Source organism: Callithrix jacchus, chromosome 9 (assembly GCF_049354715.1).
Source record: "Callithrix jacchus isolate 240 chromosome 9, calJac240_pri, whole genome shotgun sequence".
Taxonomy (NCBI): Eukaryota; Metazoa; Chordata; class Mammalia; order Primates; family Cebidae; genus Callithrix; species Callithrix jacchus.
This window is the reverse complement of record NC_133510.1, coordinates 24,434,631-24,454,932: the sequence shown is the minus strand read 5'-3', so window position 1 is coordinate 24,454,932 and position 20,302 is coordinate 24,434,631. Positions and strand designations below refer to the sequence as shown.

Genomic DNA, 20,302 nt, shown 5'->3' with positions numbered 1-20,302 from the left:
AGGAGAGAAACTTGGACACTAACACAGAGGGAAGAATGCCATGTGATGGTGAAGGCAGAGATTGGAGTTAGGCAGGTACAAACCAACAAGTGCTAAGGATGATTGGTGACACCAGAAGCAAGAGAAAGGCGTCAAATTTTCTTCTAGAGGCTGCAAGAAGGCATGATTTATGCCCACACTTTTATTTCCAACTTCTAGCCTCCAAAACTGTGAAAGAACAGGTTTTTTTTTTTTTTAGGCCACTCAGTTTAAGGTAATTTTTTATGGCAGCCATGGGAACTGAGAGAGAGAGAGAGAGAGAGGAAGAAAGAGATGGGGAGAGAGAGATTGAGAGAGATTCTTTTAATCTAATTGCAGAAATAATACCTGTCATTTTTGCCCACAGTCAAGGAGGAATTACACAATGGTATGATTACCAGGAGACTGGGACCATTCCAGACTATCTTAGAGGGTGCATATCTGCATATTCCATTAAATTTTTGAGTTTAGGTATCAAGTTTATTCAACTATACATACAGCATATCCTAAAACCATGGATGGGGCATGTACTATATACTCGATGATGTTTTGATGTTTGCTAACTAATCACAATTGAATTTGCAAAATTGAATATTTAACTACTTTTACAACCAATATATTCTTCCCTTTATCAGTAAGGACACACTAAATTGTGCTGAAACTCTGGTTCCTTAGAGCTAAGAGTCATGCTAAATTTAGACATTTTTTCACACTCTAGGTGTCATAAAAATATGTCATCGACACAAAGTGCTAAAACTTTTTCACAGATCTTAATACCACTTCATATATTCTCAGGCAACGAAAGGAGGTGTTTTCTTACTTTAGATGTTTATCTCATGAACAAGTAAGCAATAGAAGCATTTTAGTGGTTAAAGGCAATGACTAATAACCCTCGAATTCCAAAATTTTTTCCCCATGCTTCACATCTACTGATAGTTAACTAGGCCAGGGCCTGGCATGGTTGGTCAGGCCTATAACCCCAGCCCTTTGGGAGGTTAAGGTGGGCAGATAACTTGAGGCCAGGAGTTGAAACAAGCCTGGCTAACATAGTGAAAACTTGTCTGTATTAAAAATACCAAAATGAGCCCGGTGTTGGGTGTATGCCTGTAATCCCGGCTACTCAGGAGGCTGAAGCAGGAGAATCACTTGACCCTGGGAGGTGGAGGTTACAGTGAGCCAAGATAGTGCCACTGTACTCCAGCCTGTGTGACAGAGGGAGACTCCGTCTCAAAAAAGAAAAAAGAAAAAGAACAGTGGCTCAAGCTTGTCAACCCAGCACTTTAAGAGGCCAAGGCAGGAAGACTGCTTGAGCCCAGGAGTTCAAACCCAGTCTGGACAACATAGTGAGATCCCATTTCTATAAAAAAAATAAAAAAAAAAATTAGCCGGATGCCATGGCATGTACCTATAGTACTTAATCTGGAGTGAGAGAATTGCTTGTGCCTAGGAGGTTGAGGCTTCAGTGAGCTGAGATCACACCACTGCACTCACGCCTGAGTGACAGAGTGAGACCCTTCCTATTTTTGTTTTAAGAAAGTTAACTGAAGGCTCTGCTTTGTATCTACCTCATTGCAGGACCCAGGGCACACAGAAGATACCATTGGAAATGTTTTCTGCTATGGTAGGTGGAGGAGAATGTGCAAACCACATTTTAGTTCTTAAAACTTCCAAAAGTAACACATGCAGACATTTAATTGACTGCAACTAGTCATGGGGTTATACCTAAATTTAAGAAGGTAGCAAAGTGTAATTCTATCATGCTCTTGAAATGAGGAAAACCAAAATGTATTTTTGAACAACACTAATTCTACTAACACTCTCACAAAGCATTCCACAATCCAGAAGAACATGCTACATTACTATTTCAGAATGTATGCTCAATGAATAGCATTTTAACCATATAAATAATACAATCTATGTGGTATTTAAGAAACAAATAAGGTGAAGTGGATTTTTTTCACATTGTTTGTCTTTGTGTCTAAAGGTCTGATCACTTTTAAGTTTCTTAACATCTTGTCAACTACTTTCCAGAAATTTTGTGTCAATTTAATCTCATGGCAATTATGAATACAGTGCCAATTTCTTTTTCCATTATTTTATTGTGATTAAAAACACAACATGAGGTTATCTCATAAATATATTTTTAAGTACAATACATTATTGTTGACTGTAGGTACAATGTATAGCGGACCTCTAGAGCTTATCCATCTTACTTGACTGCAGCTTTATGCACATTGACTAGTAACTCATTTTCCTTCTCTACATTCCCTGGCAACCACCCTTACATGCTTTAATTCTACAAATTTGACTATTTTAGATACCTCATGTAGGTGAAATAATACAGCATTTGTCTTTCCCTGTCTGGCTTATTTCATTTAACATAATATCCTACAGTTTCATCCATGTTGTTCCATATTTCAGAATCTCCTGTTTGAAATAGTTGTCACAGTTTATATCTACTAATATTATGTATCTCTCTAACTTTTAAATAATTATTTTAATGGTATTATCTTTTAACTTTTTGGGTTCTTTTTTTTTTGAGACAGGATCTTGCTATGTTGCCCAGACTATTCCCTAACTCCTGGACTCAAGTGATCCTCCTGCCTCAGCCTCCCAAGTAGCTGGGACTACAGGCATGTGCAGCTATGCCTGGCTGTTTTGCTTTTATCTTTATGCCAGAACTAAAAAGAATTTGCCCATCATTATTACAGTAATGCAGTATTCTATATTTGTCTATATATATACCTTTACCAATGAGCTTCTTGCTTTTCTATGATGTTGTGTTACTCTTGTTTGGTAGTGATCATCTTTATGTCACCTGTAAACAGTTTTGTTGGGTACAGTCTTCTTCATTGGCAGTTTTCTTTCAGCACTTTTGATTTATGACCCCACATTTTTCTGCCCTCAATGTTTGTGCTGACAAATGTACTAATAGTCTTATGAAGTTTCCCTTACATTGACAAATCACTTTTTTCTTGCTTCTTTCAAAATTCTCTTTTTGTCTTTGATTTTTGACAATTTTATTATAATGTGTCTTGGTATGAATTTTGCAAAGCAGTCTTTTTTGGTTTGGTGTTTATTTGTTTTCAGGCTTCTTGGATCTGGATGTCCACTTCCTTTCCCAGATTTGAGAAGTTTTCAGTCATCATTTCTGTGAATAAGTTTTCTGGTCTTTTCTTTCTCTCTTCTTCTAGGCCTCTGCTAATGTTTATATTATTCTGTCTTACATGATCCATAATTCCCTTAAGCTTTCTTCACTCCTTTTCACTCTTGTTTTCTTTTTTGTACCTCTGACTGAATTATTTCCAGTGACTATTCTTAAAGTTCACTGGTCATTTCTTTTCCTGGATCTAGTCTGCTCTTGAGCTCCTCTACTAAATTTTTCAATTCAGTTATTGTGTTCTTCAGGTTTATGATTTCTGTTTGGTAGTTTTAAAAATATTTTCCAAATCTTTCCTGAAATTCTTACTTTACTAATGTGTTGTTCTCTTGATCTTGGTGAGCATCTTTGACTTTTAGTTTGAATTTTCTGTCAGGTGAATCACATAAATCTGTTTCATTAGGGTTCATCTCTAAAAATGTATGTGCTTTTCTTTTTTGAAACACCTTTCCCTACATTTTATTCTTGATTCTCTGTATTGATGTCTGTACTTTAGAAAAAGTAGGCACCTCTTCTAGTCTTCACAGACTGACTTTGTATAGGAAAAGACCCCACAAATTAGTCCAGCCACATATTTTGGGGTCTTTACGAACCCTTCCCTCCCCAAGAAGGCCACTGTGGTTTTTGCCAGCTCCCTCTTTGCTGAGCTAGGGTTGAGGAAGAGCTATGGTGTCTACCAGGCCAAGCTACCACCTTCATTTTCTCCGTGGTTACTAATATATGCAGGACTCAGTAGAGTTCTAGGACTGATGAGTCAGATGTTCATATTTGGGCAGCCCTGGAGAAGCCATGGTACTAGATACATTGATTAAGTCTTTCCATTCCCAAAGGGAAGCTAAGGGAAACTTTTCATCCGCTTGCTGTATGCTGAGCAGAGGAAAGTATCCATGGCATTTATCAGCCTAAGCCACCACCTTTATTCATCTGAAGGTGGCTAGACTGTGCTGGAAACTTCAGAGTTCCAAGTATGGCAAGACAGAAGCCAGTCCTCTGGGGAACCCCCTCTGAAAAGTTGGAGTACTGGATGCACAAATCAATACCTTCTCTCCCCTGAATGAAGCTGAGAGCTAGAGAGTTTCTTCCTAATTATGTGTCACTGAGAAGAGTTTTTGGCCAGAAGCTATTCTGAATTTTCCTAATAGCTTTGGTGAGTGTAGTTTTGCATTCTCTCGTGTTGTAGTAAACTTTCAATTTGTTTCTGATTTCTCAAAAAGGAATTTTTTTCATAAATTGTTGTTTAATTACTGTGTTTGTTGGAAAAAGGATGGTCCAGGGCTTCTTACTCCACCATGTGGCTGTTGTACTCCTCCATCACAGTGCTATTCCTACCTATCTGTATCACTCCCAAATATTAATTTTTATTTATCCAATATTTGCTAATTAACTACATGAAAATAGCGTTTATTTATTTTTACATTTTATCCTATTCAATTATGTAGTCATTTTTTTTGTTTCAGATCAAATGTATATGTACTTTTTGTTTAAGTGTACTAAGCCAGCTCAGAGCAAAAGAGTGACCACAGTTTTTGAGTTAGAACTACATAGGTGTGCTTGAATTTGTTGTGGGCTTATAAAATGATACTCCAAACACTGGCACTCTGGCATGCTGAGTACTTTGAAATGGAAAACATTGGAAGGGCCTCAGAAGCAGTTTCTCTTTGACCTTCTATCCACCTGTCTCTGACTCCCCTTTATTCCCTAGGCATGTCATAGAAACTAGAATTCCTCTTTCTAAAGGCTAATTATAAAAACTAGAAATATTACTCTAAGTTTACTCTATTTTTCCATGTAATCTGGCCATAAAGAAATTCTCTGACCTACTTCTCTGATAGTAGATCATAAGAGCCTCATTCTAGAATGGGTCTTGCACTCTACTCAGGAGGAAGGACTGTTGCACACAGAGGCCAAGATTGGAACAAACAGGTCCTGCTGGGTACGACCCCCACCCCAGTCTGTACCTTTCAATTACACTTTTTGTTCCAATCACAGTCCTACATGGCTTTCCATTCTCCATACAATATAAGCATAAAAATGGACACTTTTCCTCGAGTCTTCTGGTTTTTATTTCTGAAATTTCCCATGTCATACAAAACTTTAAGTAAATTTGTTATGCTTTTCTCTTGTTAACCTGTCTTTTGTTATAAGAGTGTAGCTATAACCCATATGATAGATGACAAAATGTATCACGTCTTTCTGCACCTACAAATTGTACCTGTCACTTAGTAGTTGCATCACATTGGGTGCTCCAACTGTCAGTTTCCATGGACTCTAGAATCAGATGGCATAGATTCAGGTATGAGCTTTTGCACTTACATATTCTGTTACCTTGGACAAGATATTTAAAACTCTTTAAACTTTTTCTTAATCAGAATACTCTGGAGATAGTAGTGCTCTGGGGAAACTGACTGAGACAATATATGTGTCAGGCCTAACAGAGCTTCTGATTGCACCATGGCACTCCATCCTGGGCAGCAGAACAAGACATTGTCTCTCCTGCCACCCTACCTCCCTCAAAAAGAAAGAAAGAGCTTGGGCTCATGGTAGGGTAATGCCTGAAAGGCTCAATATGTGTTGACTGCACTATCTTGGACAGTGACTATAAATTGAAAATAAATTATTATATGTACAAAGTATATGTGGCACACTTCAGTCATTAAAAAGCGTTATTTAAGTAACTTGCAAAGTAGTGTGGAAAGTCATTATTCCAAATGTCAGACTTTTGACCTAGAAGGGTTTTTCAGTTTTGCACAGGAAGCACTAAAGTTCATCACAGGGCATAATGTCTGGTCTGAACTGTGGACAGCTTGACTTCTGTCTGTGTGATGTAGAAGCAGGTAGTATAATAGATATGTTATCCTGGCCACTAAAACTCCTACCTTCTCCTATAACCTGCTACCTGGAGACAGCATCTACTGAACACCCCATGAACCTCTAATTTCTTCCACTTGCTTTAGAAATGAATTTTCCTTTATCCACCTCCTAGCTACACCAAAGGCAGAGGCAGGAGGGTAGTACCCAGAACAGCTAACCATCTCTCCTCTCTTCACTCACCCTCCTAAAAGATCTTTCCAACCCAAGGAAGTTCCTTCTCATGGTTCAGTCACCTTCAACACCACTTAATTGCTCATTAGGAAGAAAATTTCCTTGTATTTTAAAACAGACTGAATAGAATTGATTTTATTCTATTTTATTTTATTTGGAGATAGAGTTGTCTTGCTCTGTCGCCCAGGCTGGAGTGCAGTGGCACAATCTTGGCTCACCGCAACCTCTGCATCCCAGGTTGAAGCAATTCCCGTGCAGCTGGAATTACAGGTGCCCGCTTCCACACCTGGCTAATTTTTGTATTTTAGTAAAGAGAGGTTTTCAGCATGTTGGCCACATTGGTCTTGAACTCCTGACCTCAGGTGATCTGCTGGCCTCAGCCTCCCATAGAGCTGGGATTACAGGAGTGAGGCACCATGCTAGGCCTGAGTAGAGAGAGATTCTTAAATCTGTCCCAGGCCAGTGGTCTCAGACCCTTTTCCAGCCTGATTGTTGCATAGTCACAAGCTCCAGGACATTGGGGAGGGTGATGGGACCCAAAAACATAACCTGCTCCTGGGGCCAGGTTACCCCTTTGTGCTGTGCTGTACCCTCTTCCTCACCCTATGCAAACATCTGCTGAGCCTCTTACTCCCTCCTGTGCTGAGAGCTGACTCTCCTAAGGACTGTAGGACTTTTCCATTTTACCACTCTAGCAGCGAGTATTTCTGTCAGTATGCCAGGACTGGAAGTTTCTGGAAGGCCCTTTAATTGTCCATTGGGTTCTTCTTGCCCACTGTCCAGATAGAGCTTATTTATCAAGACAGGAAAATTGCAGTAAAAAAAGTTTTACATATGTAAACCTGGCTAAACGGGAGACCATAGTTTTATTAACACTCAAATCAGCCTCCTCTTAAATTTGGAGGCTAGAGTTTTCCAAACATAGTTTTGAGAGGAGGGGGTGGTTAGGAAATGGGTGTGGCTCATTGGTGGGAGATGCAATCCTGGGATGTGGAAAATAGTCCTGGTGAGCACTAAGTTAGCTTCTGGGCAGGGCCCGAGGACCACTTGGTAGGTGTGAGTGGAGCCATCAGTCATTAGAAATACAAAAACCTGAAAAGACATTTCAAAAGGCCAATCTTAGATTCTACAACAGTGATGTTATCTACAGGGGTAACTGGGGAATTTGCAAATCTTGTGACCTCCGGAATAATGGATGGTAATCATTTATGTTTACACTTTGATGGAATTCAGCTTCCTCTCATTCTCCTAGCTGGGTGGACTTTCATTAACTTTACAAATGCAGTGTAGTTTTGGAGAAGGGCTATCATTTAAACTATAAACTAAATTTCTCCCAAAGTTAGCTTGCGTTCATACCCAGAAATGACCAAGGGCAGTTGGAGGTTAAAGGAAAGATGAAATTGGTTAGGTCAGATGTCTTTTAGTGTCATAATTTTCTTAAAACCATCATTACAAAGTTATAACTGAGATAGTGGAAGAGATATGACCTAACCAGCTCTATCTTGCTTCTAACCTCCAAGCTGTCCTTATTCATTCCTGGGTGTAGGCTGAATTCACTCTAGGAGAAACTTAGTTTATAGTTTAAAACAAAGATGATTACAGCCCTTTCCCAGAACAAACCTTCTTCATTCTTGGGGACTAGACTGCCTTTGGAGAACTAACAAATCAGCCACACGATTAGAAATTATGGTTTAGGAGTCATGCAGCTGGAGGCTACAAAAATCTGATCCTCCCCAAGTTGTTCCTGGGAGAAAATCACTATTGTAAAACCTAAGAACAGTGTTTGAGATATTTTGCAGACCCTGCACTTGAAGGATCAGCTGAAACCACCCAGATAAATAAAGTGGTTCATCTGATATTGTGTCCCCCATCCAGGAACTGATTCAGTGCAAGAAGACAGCTTCGACTCCCTGTGATTTTACTTTTGACTCAAATGATCAGCACTCCTGACTTACTGGGAAGCGGCGTCACTGTCTTGTGTAAATACCTGAGATTTCACGGCCACTAAAAACAAGGCACAGATACACCAGAATGGGGTTAAAAGAAGTTTAACAGGCAAAAGAAAGAGTAGAGCTGTCTCTGCTGCACAGAGAGGGGGTCCTGAAGAAATGGGTTGCCGCTTCAGCAGTGAAATGTGGAAGGTTTTATAGATGAGCTTGAGGAGGTAGCGTCTGATTCATGTAGAGCAGGAAAGATTGGTCAGACCAGCTGTGTCATTGACATAGTGGGAGAAAAACTGGTTAGGACTAGGTGTGCTATTTGCATAATGTGTGAAGAAGCTGGTTACCTCCTTCCTAATCTTTTATTATACAGATGGTTCTCTACCTGTCCTGTGCCATGTTGCCAGTTCCTTTACTGTACTTTGGTGTGTTATTGAGAACACTGATCTGATAATCATCTGGGATTTGCTGAGGCATTTATGAATCTTCCTTATAAACCTGTAGATCTCAAGCATCCAGCTTGTGTGTCATCATAGAGGTTTATTCCTTTGAGAGCATCAAATCCTCAATTAATGATTCTTGCTTTCATTCCTCTAGTATTTGCCATGGGAGCTCCTTTTATTCTTTAATTTTAAATTCAGTAATTTTTCTTCTTCATTGACAGAGTTTCTCCCCTCACAAAACTGTTCTTTTTTTCTTTCTTTTTTTCTTTTTTTGAGACAGAGTCTTGCTCTGTTGCCCAGGCTGGAGTGCAGTGGCGCAATCTCGGCTCACTGAAACCTTTGCCTCCTGGGTTCAAGCGATTCTTTCATCTCAGCCTCCCAAGCAGCTGGGACCACAGGTGCATGCCACCACACCTGGCTAATTTTTTTTGTATTTTTATTAGAGACGAGCTTTCACCATGTTGGCTAGGATGGTTTTGATCTCTTGAGCTAGTGATCTGCCTGCCCAGGCCTCCCAAAACGCTGGGATTAAAGGTGTGAGCCACCACTCCCAGCCCACAAAACTGTTCTTTAAGTCATAAATGTAGCCAGTCATAAATACATAAACGTTAACCTTCGGGTTGGAACTTTGTCTCTTGCAGTTTAAGGTAATGGCTATTGTAGCCCATCTGAGTTTTCTTCACTCTTATACTCGTAATTCTGGAGTTTCTTCAGATTGTGGTGTATTTCAATGTGCTCCTATGTAAGATGAAGAATTAACTACTAAAATTACATTTTCAACATACAAAAAAGAAAAGAAAAGAAGACAGAGCCTCCATTTGAGCTAGCCCTTTTCTATTGGCATAGCTGTCAGCATTCATCAGTGCAAGCTTCCAGCTTGCTTAGTTATGTCTGCAGTTCAATTTCTCAGGCTGCTCCTTGTTAGAAAAAAAGTGATTTTGGGGGCTGCTTTTTGTTAAAATGGAAAATTCTGCCTATGATTCTGTTGTCCTTACTATCTGCCTAAATAATTTATTTCTATCACCTGTATCACTGGCTTCCTCCCACCCACCGAGTTGTCCTTAAAAACTGCTTCCTGAATGCTCTGAAAGACTGATTTGAGTTTTGACTAAAACTCTGGACTCCCACACAGCTGGCTCTGCATGAGTTACTTTTCCTCTATTGCAACTTACCTGTCTTGATAGCTTGGCTCTGTCTAGGCATTAGGCAAGGTGAATCTGTTGGGTAGTTATGTTCTCACTGCTACAATTTTTGCAAAGGTGATTTCAGTCATGCTACCATCAGTGTAGGCCTCACCTGGGAGATTGTTAGAAATACAGACCCCGGGACCAAGTGAATATGAATTTGCAGTTTAAAAAGATCTCCAGGTAATTTATAGGTGCATTAAAGTTTTAGAACTACTGCTGTAGGTGACATGAATTCTTGATAAATTATTTTCTGATTTTCATTCTGAGATTCCATGAGCTGCCCAAATGCATGTGTGGATAAGGGATGAGGAAAAGAATGAACATTGGTGTTTCTCTTCACGCGTTTGAATTTGATGTTTGTTTGCACATTTCAATGTATTTATGTATTTTTACAAATTGAGCAGTTATTCCTAGGGTGAAACTTTTGTATTCCCCTAGAAAATCCAACTATCTGAGTTAATTTACGAACAGTACCCAGAAGAGGGCGCTGCAATGCCCCTTTTTTTTTTTTTTTGTCTGTTCGCCTGTGTACTGAAGTCAGAAAGTAATTGGTAAAATGTTTAAATTCACATTATTTCATTGGATGTACCAATACTTGTATTTGCTAGGTAGGTATTCTTTACTTTGTAGATAAGTAAAGAGGAAGACTTAACTGTTTCCCAACTCCCAAATTTGGGCTTCTTTCACAATCTGTGGTACTACTGCAGGCTGTTATGACACCAGAAATACCAGGACATATGGAGAAGAACTGAAGCAAAATGCTGTCTACTAAACAATTCTGCCTACGGCTGGGCTTAATTCTTAAAAAGGTAGTTCTGCTCTTAGTTGAGTGGTCTGGCTAAATTCAAGTAGATTAAACCAATATTTATTGTGTTGCTTTGCTAGGAGCCTTTTAGCTGCTTTCAACACAATGTTATCCACATTGCTTAGACTTTGAAAACTTAAATAAAATATTCTGTTATGTGCTTGCAAGAATTTTAAGGGTGCGATAATGTCAAGGTAACTCTGAACAAGGTTTTATACATGTGTAGGATGAACAAGACTGCCTTGATGTTCCCCTCAACTTGACTAAACTTCAGACAGATTTCTTCCTGACTACAGATCCTTTACTTAGATTTACTTTAGAAATCTTCCCACTATAAATTTTTTCTTATTTCATATTTAAATCTTTTTCTAGCCTTTTATCAGTTTTACGGCCCAGAAATACCTTTCTCAAAAAACTGGGAGCCATTTTGTTGAAAAATAATAATCAAGAAAAATAGTTCCCTATCTCCCCATCTCTGTGGGAGGGTAGGACTCTTACTTCCATATGCGCCCGTTAGCAAATACAAATGGCCTCATCATATTGACCTACCTTCCCCAGTAACATTCTCCAGGACTTTTTCACTAGCATATGCCAGGCTTTACAAACTGTCCTGCCTTTTGTTCAACAGAGTTGAATACAGTCTCCCTTCCCTATTGAAACAGGCTTGACCCTATTGCAACAATTTTGAATAAAGTCGTCCTTGACTATTTAACTTTGTTCAATGCAAATCTTCTTTGAGAATAACCTACAGAGATGCAAATACAATAAGGTTGTTGTATTAGCTACATGCATACTGCTGGCATTCTTTACGTCTCATTATTAGAAAATAATAAGTGTAATTGAGAAGTATGGATATTTTTCCTCTACACTTGAAACCACTGAAAAGTAAACCTATAAACAAAGTAACCCCTGTTCAGTGTCTTTCCCTTATATCTTCCTAAAATACATTATTCTACCGTTCTTCCCACTTCAAGGGCCAGTGTCTCATTTGCTGACTTTTCTTGTGTTTTCCTCTAAATGTGAAAATAAGATTTTATTCTCAGCTCTGTGAAGCCTGGCCATGAAGTAACAAACTTAATTTGGATTTTACAGGCTCATAGGTGGGACTTGCCTAGTCTCAGAAGACTTTGGACTGTGGACTTTTCAGTTAATGCTGAAATGTGTTAAGACTTTGGGGGCCTGTTGGGAAGGCATGATTGGTTCTGAAATGTGAAAATATGAGATTTGGGAGGGGCCAAGAATGGAATGATATGGCTTAGCTCTGTGTCCCCAATCAAATCTCATCTTGAATTATAGCTCCCACAATTCCCATGTGTCATGGGAAGGACCCGATGGGAGGTAATTGAATCATGGGGCAGGTCTTTCCTGTGCTGTTCTCATCATAGTGAATAAGTCTCATGAGATCTGATGGTTTTATAGAGCAGAGTTTCCCTGTACAAGTTCTGTTTTGTTTACTGCCATGTAAAATGTGCCTTTTGCTTTCTGCCATGATTGTGAGGCCTCTCCAGCCATGTGAAAATGTGAGTCTATTAAACATCTTTTTCTTTATAAATTACTCAGTCTTGAGTACGTCTTTATCATGAGCATTTGGACTAACAGAGTATGGTACTAGAATAAGACATATAGACCAATGGAACAGAATAGAGAACCCAAAAATTAATCCATGTATCTACAGTCAACTGATTTTGGACAAACATATCAAAAACACTCATTGTGGACAGGACAGTCTCTTCAATAAATGTTTCTGGGAACACTGGATATCCATATGCAGAAGGTACTACTTCTAAAATGTGATCACTAAAATGTGATCAAGGCTGTTTCGTGATCATGTAAGAAAATTTTAATCTTACTATATCCAGTGGTGCAGGATATAGTTATATATATATAGTAAATATATATGTATTTTTTTATTTGTATGTGGCAACAAATTATAAGTTATATTGAAGGATGATTATAGGTTTCTATGTCACAGCTAAAAGCAATCATAACACTGACAAAAAGTCATCTGCTTTTTATAAATAATACATGTTATTTTAGAATAGGTTTGGGGTTGTGGAAAAATCGAGTGGCAAGTGCAGAATTCACTTCTTCCTCCTATACTATTTCCCTTATTATTAATGTCTCCCATTAGTGTTGTACAATTTGTCTGGATGAACAAATATGGATACATTATGAGTAAATCCATCATTCAGGGTTCCTGCTTTCTGTTGTATATTCTGTGGGTTTGACAAACATATGAGATGTATCTGAAGCAGCCTCGTTGTCTGGTGTAAATAACCAAGATTCCCGGTCTCATGGCCAAGGAAGTTGAGGTCTTGGACACATACACACACAGTGAGTTTGGAGCAGGAGTTTAATAGGCAAAAGGAAAGAACAGGTCCTATTACAAAGAGGGGTCCCAAGCCTACTGCCAAGTTGTGGTAAAAGTGTCAGGGTTTTTATAAATGGGCCAGTGAGGAGGGGGTTCGTGAGGAGGGGATGTCTTATCCTCTTATGGCCCCAGGGTTTAGTTGGGACCAAGTGTATTACATGAACAGAGCAGAGTCTTTTATCAGCTCTTACCCCTTTCCCTGACCACATAGACTCTTAGTCCGTGTTTTTTGGTACTGCCTATCTGGGAGGGAGAGTTTCTGCTTCTGTTCCCCTACATCTTGCAGCTGCAGGCATCTTGGTACGCCTAAAGGGAAAGGAACGTGCTTATTATGACCTACTGTTTTACTGGGGTCCACCGTGTAAGCGTGAAGCCTGGTGATTTACCCAGGAGACTCCCTGAACCCGCCCCAGTCCTTCTGTGTCTGAGTTGTCTTATTTATGTTTTACTGTCTGCTCTTTCAGGCTGCTTGTTGTTAGAAGTGATTTCTTTGAGTTGCATGAGGTTAGAAAGGGAGCTATTTTTGAGCTGCTTTTTGTTTTCTACCTGAGACTCGTTTTACCCTGTCAACCGAAATGATTTCTTTCCGCTCCTATAACATATCCACCATTACACATAGAATAGCTTCACCACCTAAAACGCTCCTGTGCCCCAGGGTGGGAATCGGCTCTGGGTCGAGGCCTCCATTGGGTTCCCCCTAACCGCTGGGCTCTGCCTCCAACTGAGGGACATGGGACAAGGGCATCCTCTGTATCCTTATCACCGGTAAAGGGATCCACCAGACCCGGACTTGCGCTCCCAGTTGGAGGACGGTCACGTCCCTGCTGCAGGTGGGACAGGTAGTCCAAGAATTACCTTCCTACAGATTTGGGCTTCCTGCTCGGGTCACAAGCGCCAGAGGCTGCTGGGGAAATGGAAGGCAGGGGATCCAGCGGGCGCTGGGGAGGTGGGGCCTTGCTGGGCGCAGTCTCGCCTCCCGCCCGGCCCCCCCGGGGCTGCCGCGCGGACTTGAGGCCAGGAGACCGAGGGGACCGGAAGGGGTTCCCTAGGTGGGGGCCCGGGTCGGCGCGGGGACCGGAAGGGGTTCCGTAGGTGGGGGTCCGGGTGAGAGCCAGCGAACCTAGAAGCCCACTGGGCGCCCGCTTAGTCGTAGCCGCGAATCCCGCAGCCGCAACAACACTCCTCCCTTCCGGCTTCCCAGCCATTTCTGCAGCGCTCTCCCTTGGGGTAAAGGAGAAGCCGGCACCAGGAGCGCCAAAAAAAAAAAAAAAAAAAAAAAAAGCGGAAAAAAGCTCCTTCGCCTCGATTTACCCAGTGTGACCGCGCCAGGGCCTTCTCAGTTGGGTGAGCATCGGCTCCGACCAGACCACGGAAGAAAAATCTGTCCGATGCCTCCCCACATGTCACGGGCCTCTGACCTGCCTTTGTCATCAGGGTTTGCAGAACTTTGGGGGGCCTGAGAAGTGGTGTCCCCTGGACAGGCCACGGTTGTCTGTGGCTTACGGGCTTTTGGAGGGACAGGGACAGGGAAACGGGGGATCCTAGTGGCCTGCTTCAGGGCCACCCAGTCGCCGTCTCCCCACACAACTCTCTCTGATCCAATTTGTTCGTCCAGCCTGGGGTGGAAACGTGAACATGCTGTGATCTCGAGAAGGCTTGGCATTTTATTTGGAAGATGGGCGTCTATTTGCAGCTGGCGTGAGCCCCATATTTTCTTCCCACCTTTCTTGGGGAAACTTGTTTTTAAAGGAGGTGTGCCACTGTTTTTGTAACATGGTGTTCTTAGCTCTTAGCATTCGTGGTACTATTGTAACTGTCCAATGGGTTCACCTTGCCTGCTGCCTAGATAGAGACGATTTATCAAGACAAGGGAATTGCAATGGAAAAAGAGTAATTCATGCAGAGGCAGCTGTGCAGAAGACGGGAGTTTTATTACTACTCAAATCTGTCTCTGGGAGCATTCAGGGATCAGACATTTTAAAGATGATTTAGCAGAAGGGACATGGGAAGTGGGGAGTGCTAATTGGTCAGGTTGGAGATAGAATCATAGGAGGTCAAAATTGCTGTCTTCTGTTCTTGGGTGCGATGGCAGAATTGGTTGGGCCAGATTACAGGTCTGGGTAGTGTCAGGTGATCCATGGAATGCAGGATCTGCAAAATATCTCAAGCAATGATCTTAGGTTTTACAATAGTGATGTTATCCCCAGGAACAATCTGGGGAGGTTCAGACTCTTGGAGCCAGAGACTGCATGACCCCTAAACTGTAATTTCTAATCTTGTAGCTAATTTGTTAGTCCTGCAAAGGCAGAGTGGTCCCCAGGCACGAAGGGGGTTTCTTCAGGGAAAGAGCTGTTATCAGTTTTGTTTCAGAATCAAATCATAACTGAATTTCTTCTCAAAGTTAGTTCAGCCTATGCCCAGGAATGAATGAATAAGGACAGCTTAAAGTTTAGTAGCAAGATGGAGTCTTTCTTTCACTTTCATACTTTCCTCAGTTGTAATTTTTCAAAGGTGGTTTCACTATGTCTGTTTAAATGCCCATCTCTCGACTAGACATCAGAAGGGGGGCGCCTGTCCTGGCTCGGCCATTCTAGAAAATCTGTCTAGACTTCTGCAGATATCTCAAATGGTATTTTAAAAAATTGCATTTGTATCTACAATTATAACAAAAATAATATTTGCTTTACAAATAACTGCCAGCTTTAACTCCCATTTGAGTTAGGAATTAGAGTATAATAAGCACATAGGTTTATCATTGTACCTTGTTAAAGAAAAATCTTGAGGCACAATAAAACTTTAAAAAGTTTATTTGAGTAAGAAGAAATTCATAAATTGGGAAATAAATCAAACCAAACGTTGTTTAAGGTTCTGGACTTTTACAGGGTAAATGTGAAAAAAATCATTTGATTGGTTGCAGTTATATATTTGCCTTATTTGATTTATTACGTTGGAAAGTCCCTAGTTATGAAAGTGTGTTGGCTACTTCTGATTGGTTGAGCTTAAGTTCTGTTTTCCTTCAAATAGAGAATTACAGAAATAACTTAAGTTTCAGTTATGTTTTCTTTTTTTTTAAATTTTTTATTGCATTTAGGTTTTGGGGTACATGTGCAGAACATGCAAGACGGTTGCATAGTACACAAATGGCACTGTGTTTTGCTTCCTTTCTCCCCTTCACCCACATTTGGCATTTCTCCCCAGGCTATCCCTCCCCAGCTCCCCTGCCGCTGGCCCTCCACTTGTCCCCCCAATAGACCCCAGTGTTTAGTACTCCCCTCCCTGTGTCCATGTGTTCTCATTTTTCATCACCTGCCTATGAGTGAGAATATGCGGTCTTTCATTTTCTGTTCTTGTGTCAGTTTGCTGAGAATGATGTTCTCCAGATTCATCCATGTCCCTACAAACGACACGAACTCTTCATTTCTGATTGCTGCATAATATTGCATGGAGTATATGTGCCACATTTTCCCAATCCAGTCTATCATCAATGGGCATTTGGGTTGGTTCCAGGTCTTAGCTATTGTAAACAGTGCTGCAATGAATATTTGTGTGCATGTGTCCTTATAATAGAACAATTTATAGTCCTTTGGATATATACCCAGTAATGGGATTGCTGGGTCAAATGGAATTTCTATTTTAAGGCCTTGAGGAATCGCCACACTGTCTTCCACATGGCTGAACTAATTTACAATCCCACCAACAGTGTAAAAGTGTTCCTTTTTCTCCACATCCTCTCCAGCATCTGTTGTCTCCAGATTTTTTAATGATCGCCGTTCTAACTGGCGTGAGATGGTATCTCAATGTGGTTTTGATTTGCATCTCTCTGATGACCAGTGATGATGAGCATTTTTTCATATGATTGTTGGGCCCATATATGTCTTCTTTTGTAAAGTATCTGTTCACATCCTTTGCCCATTTTGAATGGGCTTGTTTGTTTTGTCCTGTAAATCTGTTTGAGTTTTTTATAAATTCTGGATATCAGCACTTTGTCAGATGGGTAAACTGCAAAAATTTTTTCCCATTCTGTTGTTTGCCGATTCAGTCTAGTGACTGTTTCCTTTGCTGTGCAGAAGATGTGGAGTTTGATTAGGTCCCATTTGTCTATTTCAGCTTTTGTTGCCAATGCTTTTGGTGTTTTGTCCATGAAGTCCTTGCCTACTCCTATGTCCTGAATGGTTTTGCCTAGATTTTCCTCTAGGGTTTTTATGTTTCCAGGTCTTATGTTTAAGTCTTTAATCCATCTGGAGTTTATTTTAGTGTAAGGTGTCAGGAAGGGATCCAGTTTCTGCTTTCTGCACATGGCTAGCCAGTTTTCCCAACACCATTTATTAAACAGGGAATCCTTTCCCCATTGCTTGTTTTTGTCAGGTTTATCCAAGATTGGATGGTTGTAGATATGTTGGGTTGCCTCCGATGCCTCTGTTCTGTTCCATTGGTCTATATCGCTGTTTTGGTACCAGTACCATGCTGTTTTGATTACTGTAGCCTTGTAGTATAGTTTGAAATCCGGTAGTGTGATGCCCCCCCGCTGTGTTCTTTTTCCTTGGAATTGACTTGGCTATGCTGGCTCTCTTTTGGTTCCATATGAAGTTCATGGTGGTTTTTTCCAGTTCTGTGAAGAAAGTCAATGGTAGCTTGATGAGGATACCGTTGATTCTGTAAATTACTTTGGGCAGTATAGCCATTTTCACGATATTAATTCTTTCTAACCATGAACATGGAATGTTTCTCCATCTGTTTGTGTCCTCTCTTATTTCATTGAGCAGTGCTTTGTAGTTTTCCTTGAAGAGGTCCCTTAAGTTCCTTGTGAGTTGTATTCCTAGGTATTTTATTCTTTTTGTAGCAATTGTGAATGGCAGTTCGTTCTTGATTTGGCTTTCTTTAAGTCTGTTATTGGTGTAGAGGAATGCTTGTGATTTTTGCACATTGATTTTAAATCCTGAGACTTTGCTGAATTTGCTTATCAGTTTCAGGAGTTTTTGGGCTGAGGCGATGGGGTCTTCTAGGTATACTATCATGTCGTCTGCAAATAGAGACAATTTGGCTTCCACCTTTCCTATTTGAATACCCTTTATTTCTTTTTCTTGCCTGATTGCTCTGGCTAGAACTTCCAGTACTATATTGAATAGGAGGGGTGAAAGAGGGCACCCTTGTCTAGTGCCAGATTTCAAAGAAAATGCTTCCAGTTTTTGCCCATTCAGTATGATATTGGCTGTTGGTTTGTCGTTAATAGCTTTTATTACTTTGAGATATGTTCCATGGATACCGAGTTTATTGAGGGTTTTTAGCATAAAGGGCTGCTGTATTTTGTCGAATGCCTTCTCTGCGTCAATTGAGATAATCATGTTGTTTTTGTTTTTGGTTCTGTTTATGTGGTGAATTACGTTTATAGACTTGTGTATGTTGAACCAGCCTTGCATCCCCGGGATGAATCCTACCTGATCATGATGGATAAGTTTTTTGATTTGCTGTTGCAATCGGCTTGCCAATATTTTATTGAAGATTTTTGCATCTATGTTATTCATGGATATTGGCCTGAGGTTTTCTTTTCTTGTTGGGTCTCTGCCGGGTTTTGGTATCAGAATGATGTTGGTCTCATAAAATGATTTGGGAAGGATTCACTATTTTTGGATTATTTGGAAGAGGTTCAGAAGGAATGGTACCAGCTCCTCTGTGTGTCTGGTAGAATTCGGCTGTGAACCCATCTGGACCTGGGCTTTTTTTGTGTGGTAGGCTCTTAATTGCTGCCTCGACTTCTGACCTTTTTATTGGTCTATTCATAGTTTCAGCTTCCTCCTGGTTTAGGCTTGGGAGGACACAGGAGTCCAGGAATTTATCCATTTCTTCCAGGTTTACTAGTTTATGTGCATAGATTTGTTTGTAATATTCTCTGATGATGGTTTGAATTTCTGTGGAATCTGTGGTGATTTCCCCTTTATCATTTTTTATTGCATCTATTTGGTTGTTCTCTCTTTTCTTTTTTATCAATCTGGCTAGTGGTTTGTCTGTTTTGTTGATCTTTTCAAAAAACCAGCTCTTGGATTTATTGATTTTTTGAAGGGTTTTTCGTGTCTCTATCTCCTTCAGTTCTGCTCTGATCTTAGTTATTTCTTGTCTTCTGCTAGGTTTTGAGTTTTTTTGATCTTGCTCCTCTAGCTCTTTCAATTTTGACAATAGGGTGTCAATTCTGGATCTCTCCATTCTCTTCATATGGGCACTTATTGCTATATATTTTCCTCTAGAGACTGCTTTAAATGTGTCCCAGAGCTTCTGGCATGTTGTGTCTTCTTTCTCATTGGTTTCAAAGAACTTCTTTATTTCTGCCTTCATTTGATTGTTTATCCAGTCAACATTCAAGAGCCAGTTGTTCAGTTTCCATGAAGCGGTGCAGTTCTGAGTTGGTTTCTGAATTCTGAGTTCTAACTTGATTGCTCTATGGTCTGAGAGACTGTTTGTTATGATATCAGTTGTTTTGCATTTGTTGAGCAGTGCTTTACTTCCAATTATATGGTCAATTTTCAAGTAGGTGTGATGTGGTGCTGAGAAGAATGTATATTCTGTGGATTTGGGGTGGAGATTTCTGTAAATGTCTATCAGGTTTGCTTGCTCCAGGTCTGAGTTCAAGCCCTGGATATCCTTGTTAATTTTCTGTATGGTTGATCTGTCTAATATTGACAGTGGAGTGTTAAAGTCTCCCATTATTATTGTGTGGGAGTCTAAGTCTCTTTGTAAGTCATTAAGAACTTGCCTTATGTATCTGGGTGCTCCTGTATTGGGTCCATATATGTTTAGGATCGTTAGCTCTTCTTGTTGTATCGATCCTTTTATTATTATGTAATGACCTTCTTTGTCTTTTTTGATCTTTGTTGCTTTAAAGTCTATTTTATCAGAGATGAGAATTGCAACTCCTGCTTTTTTTTTTGCTCTCCATTTGCTTGGTAAATCTTCCTCCATTCCTTTATTTTGAGCCTTTGTGTATCCTTGCATGTGAGATGGGTTTCCTAAATACAGCACACTGATGGGCTTTGTTTTTTTATCCAGTTTGCCAGTCTGTGTCTTTTGATTGGTGCATTTAGCCCATTTATATTTAGGGTTAAGATTGTTATGTGTGAATTCGATACTGCCATTTTGATGCTAGCTGGCTGTTTTGCTTGTTAGTTGATGTAGATTCTTCATTATGTTGATGCTCTTTAGCATTTAGTGTGATTTTGGAATGGCTGGTACTGGTTGTTTTTTTTTATGTGTAGTGCCTCTTTTAGGAGCTCTTGTAAAGCAGGCCTGGTGGTGACAAACTCTCTGAGTACTTGCTTGTTTGCAAAGGATTTTATTTTTCATTCAC

General features: G+C 40.3%; 1 protein-coding gene across 1 annotated transcript; it reads right to left on the bottom strand.

The window, feature by feature from the left end:
* Window positions 1-12,801: 12,801 nt before the first annotated feature.
* LOC144577813 (uncharacterized) lies at window positions 12,802-14,171 on the bottom strand. Its single transcript, XM_078338150.1, has 2 exons — window positions 13,822-14,171; window positions 12,802-13,272 (listed from the first exon to the last, which is right to left on the bottom strand). The coding sequence occupies exons 1-2, from the start codon at window positions 14,169-14,171 to the stop codon at window positions 13,206-13,208; spliced, it is 417 nt and encodes a 138-aa protein (XP_078194276.1). The 3' UTR covers window positions 12,802-13,205.
* Between the last annotated feature and the right edge of the window lie 6,131 nt (window positions 14,172-20,302).

What these genes read in the sequence shown, in the direction of transcription:
- LOC144577813 (XM_078338150.1), bottom strand. Translation starts at nt 14,171, where the DNA reads ATGGCTGGGAAGCCGGAAGGGAGGAGTGTTGTTGCGGCTGCGGGATTC. An exon ending in AAGCCCAAATCTGTAGGAAG is followed by an intron (nt 13,273 to 13,821) that starts GTAATTCTTGGA and finishes CTTTCCCTTTAG; the next exon opens with GCGTACCAAGATGCCTGCAG.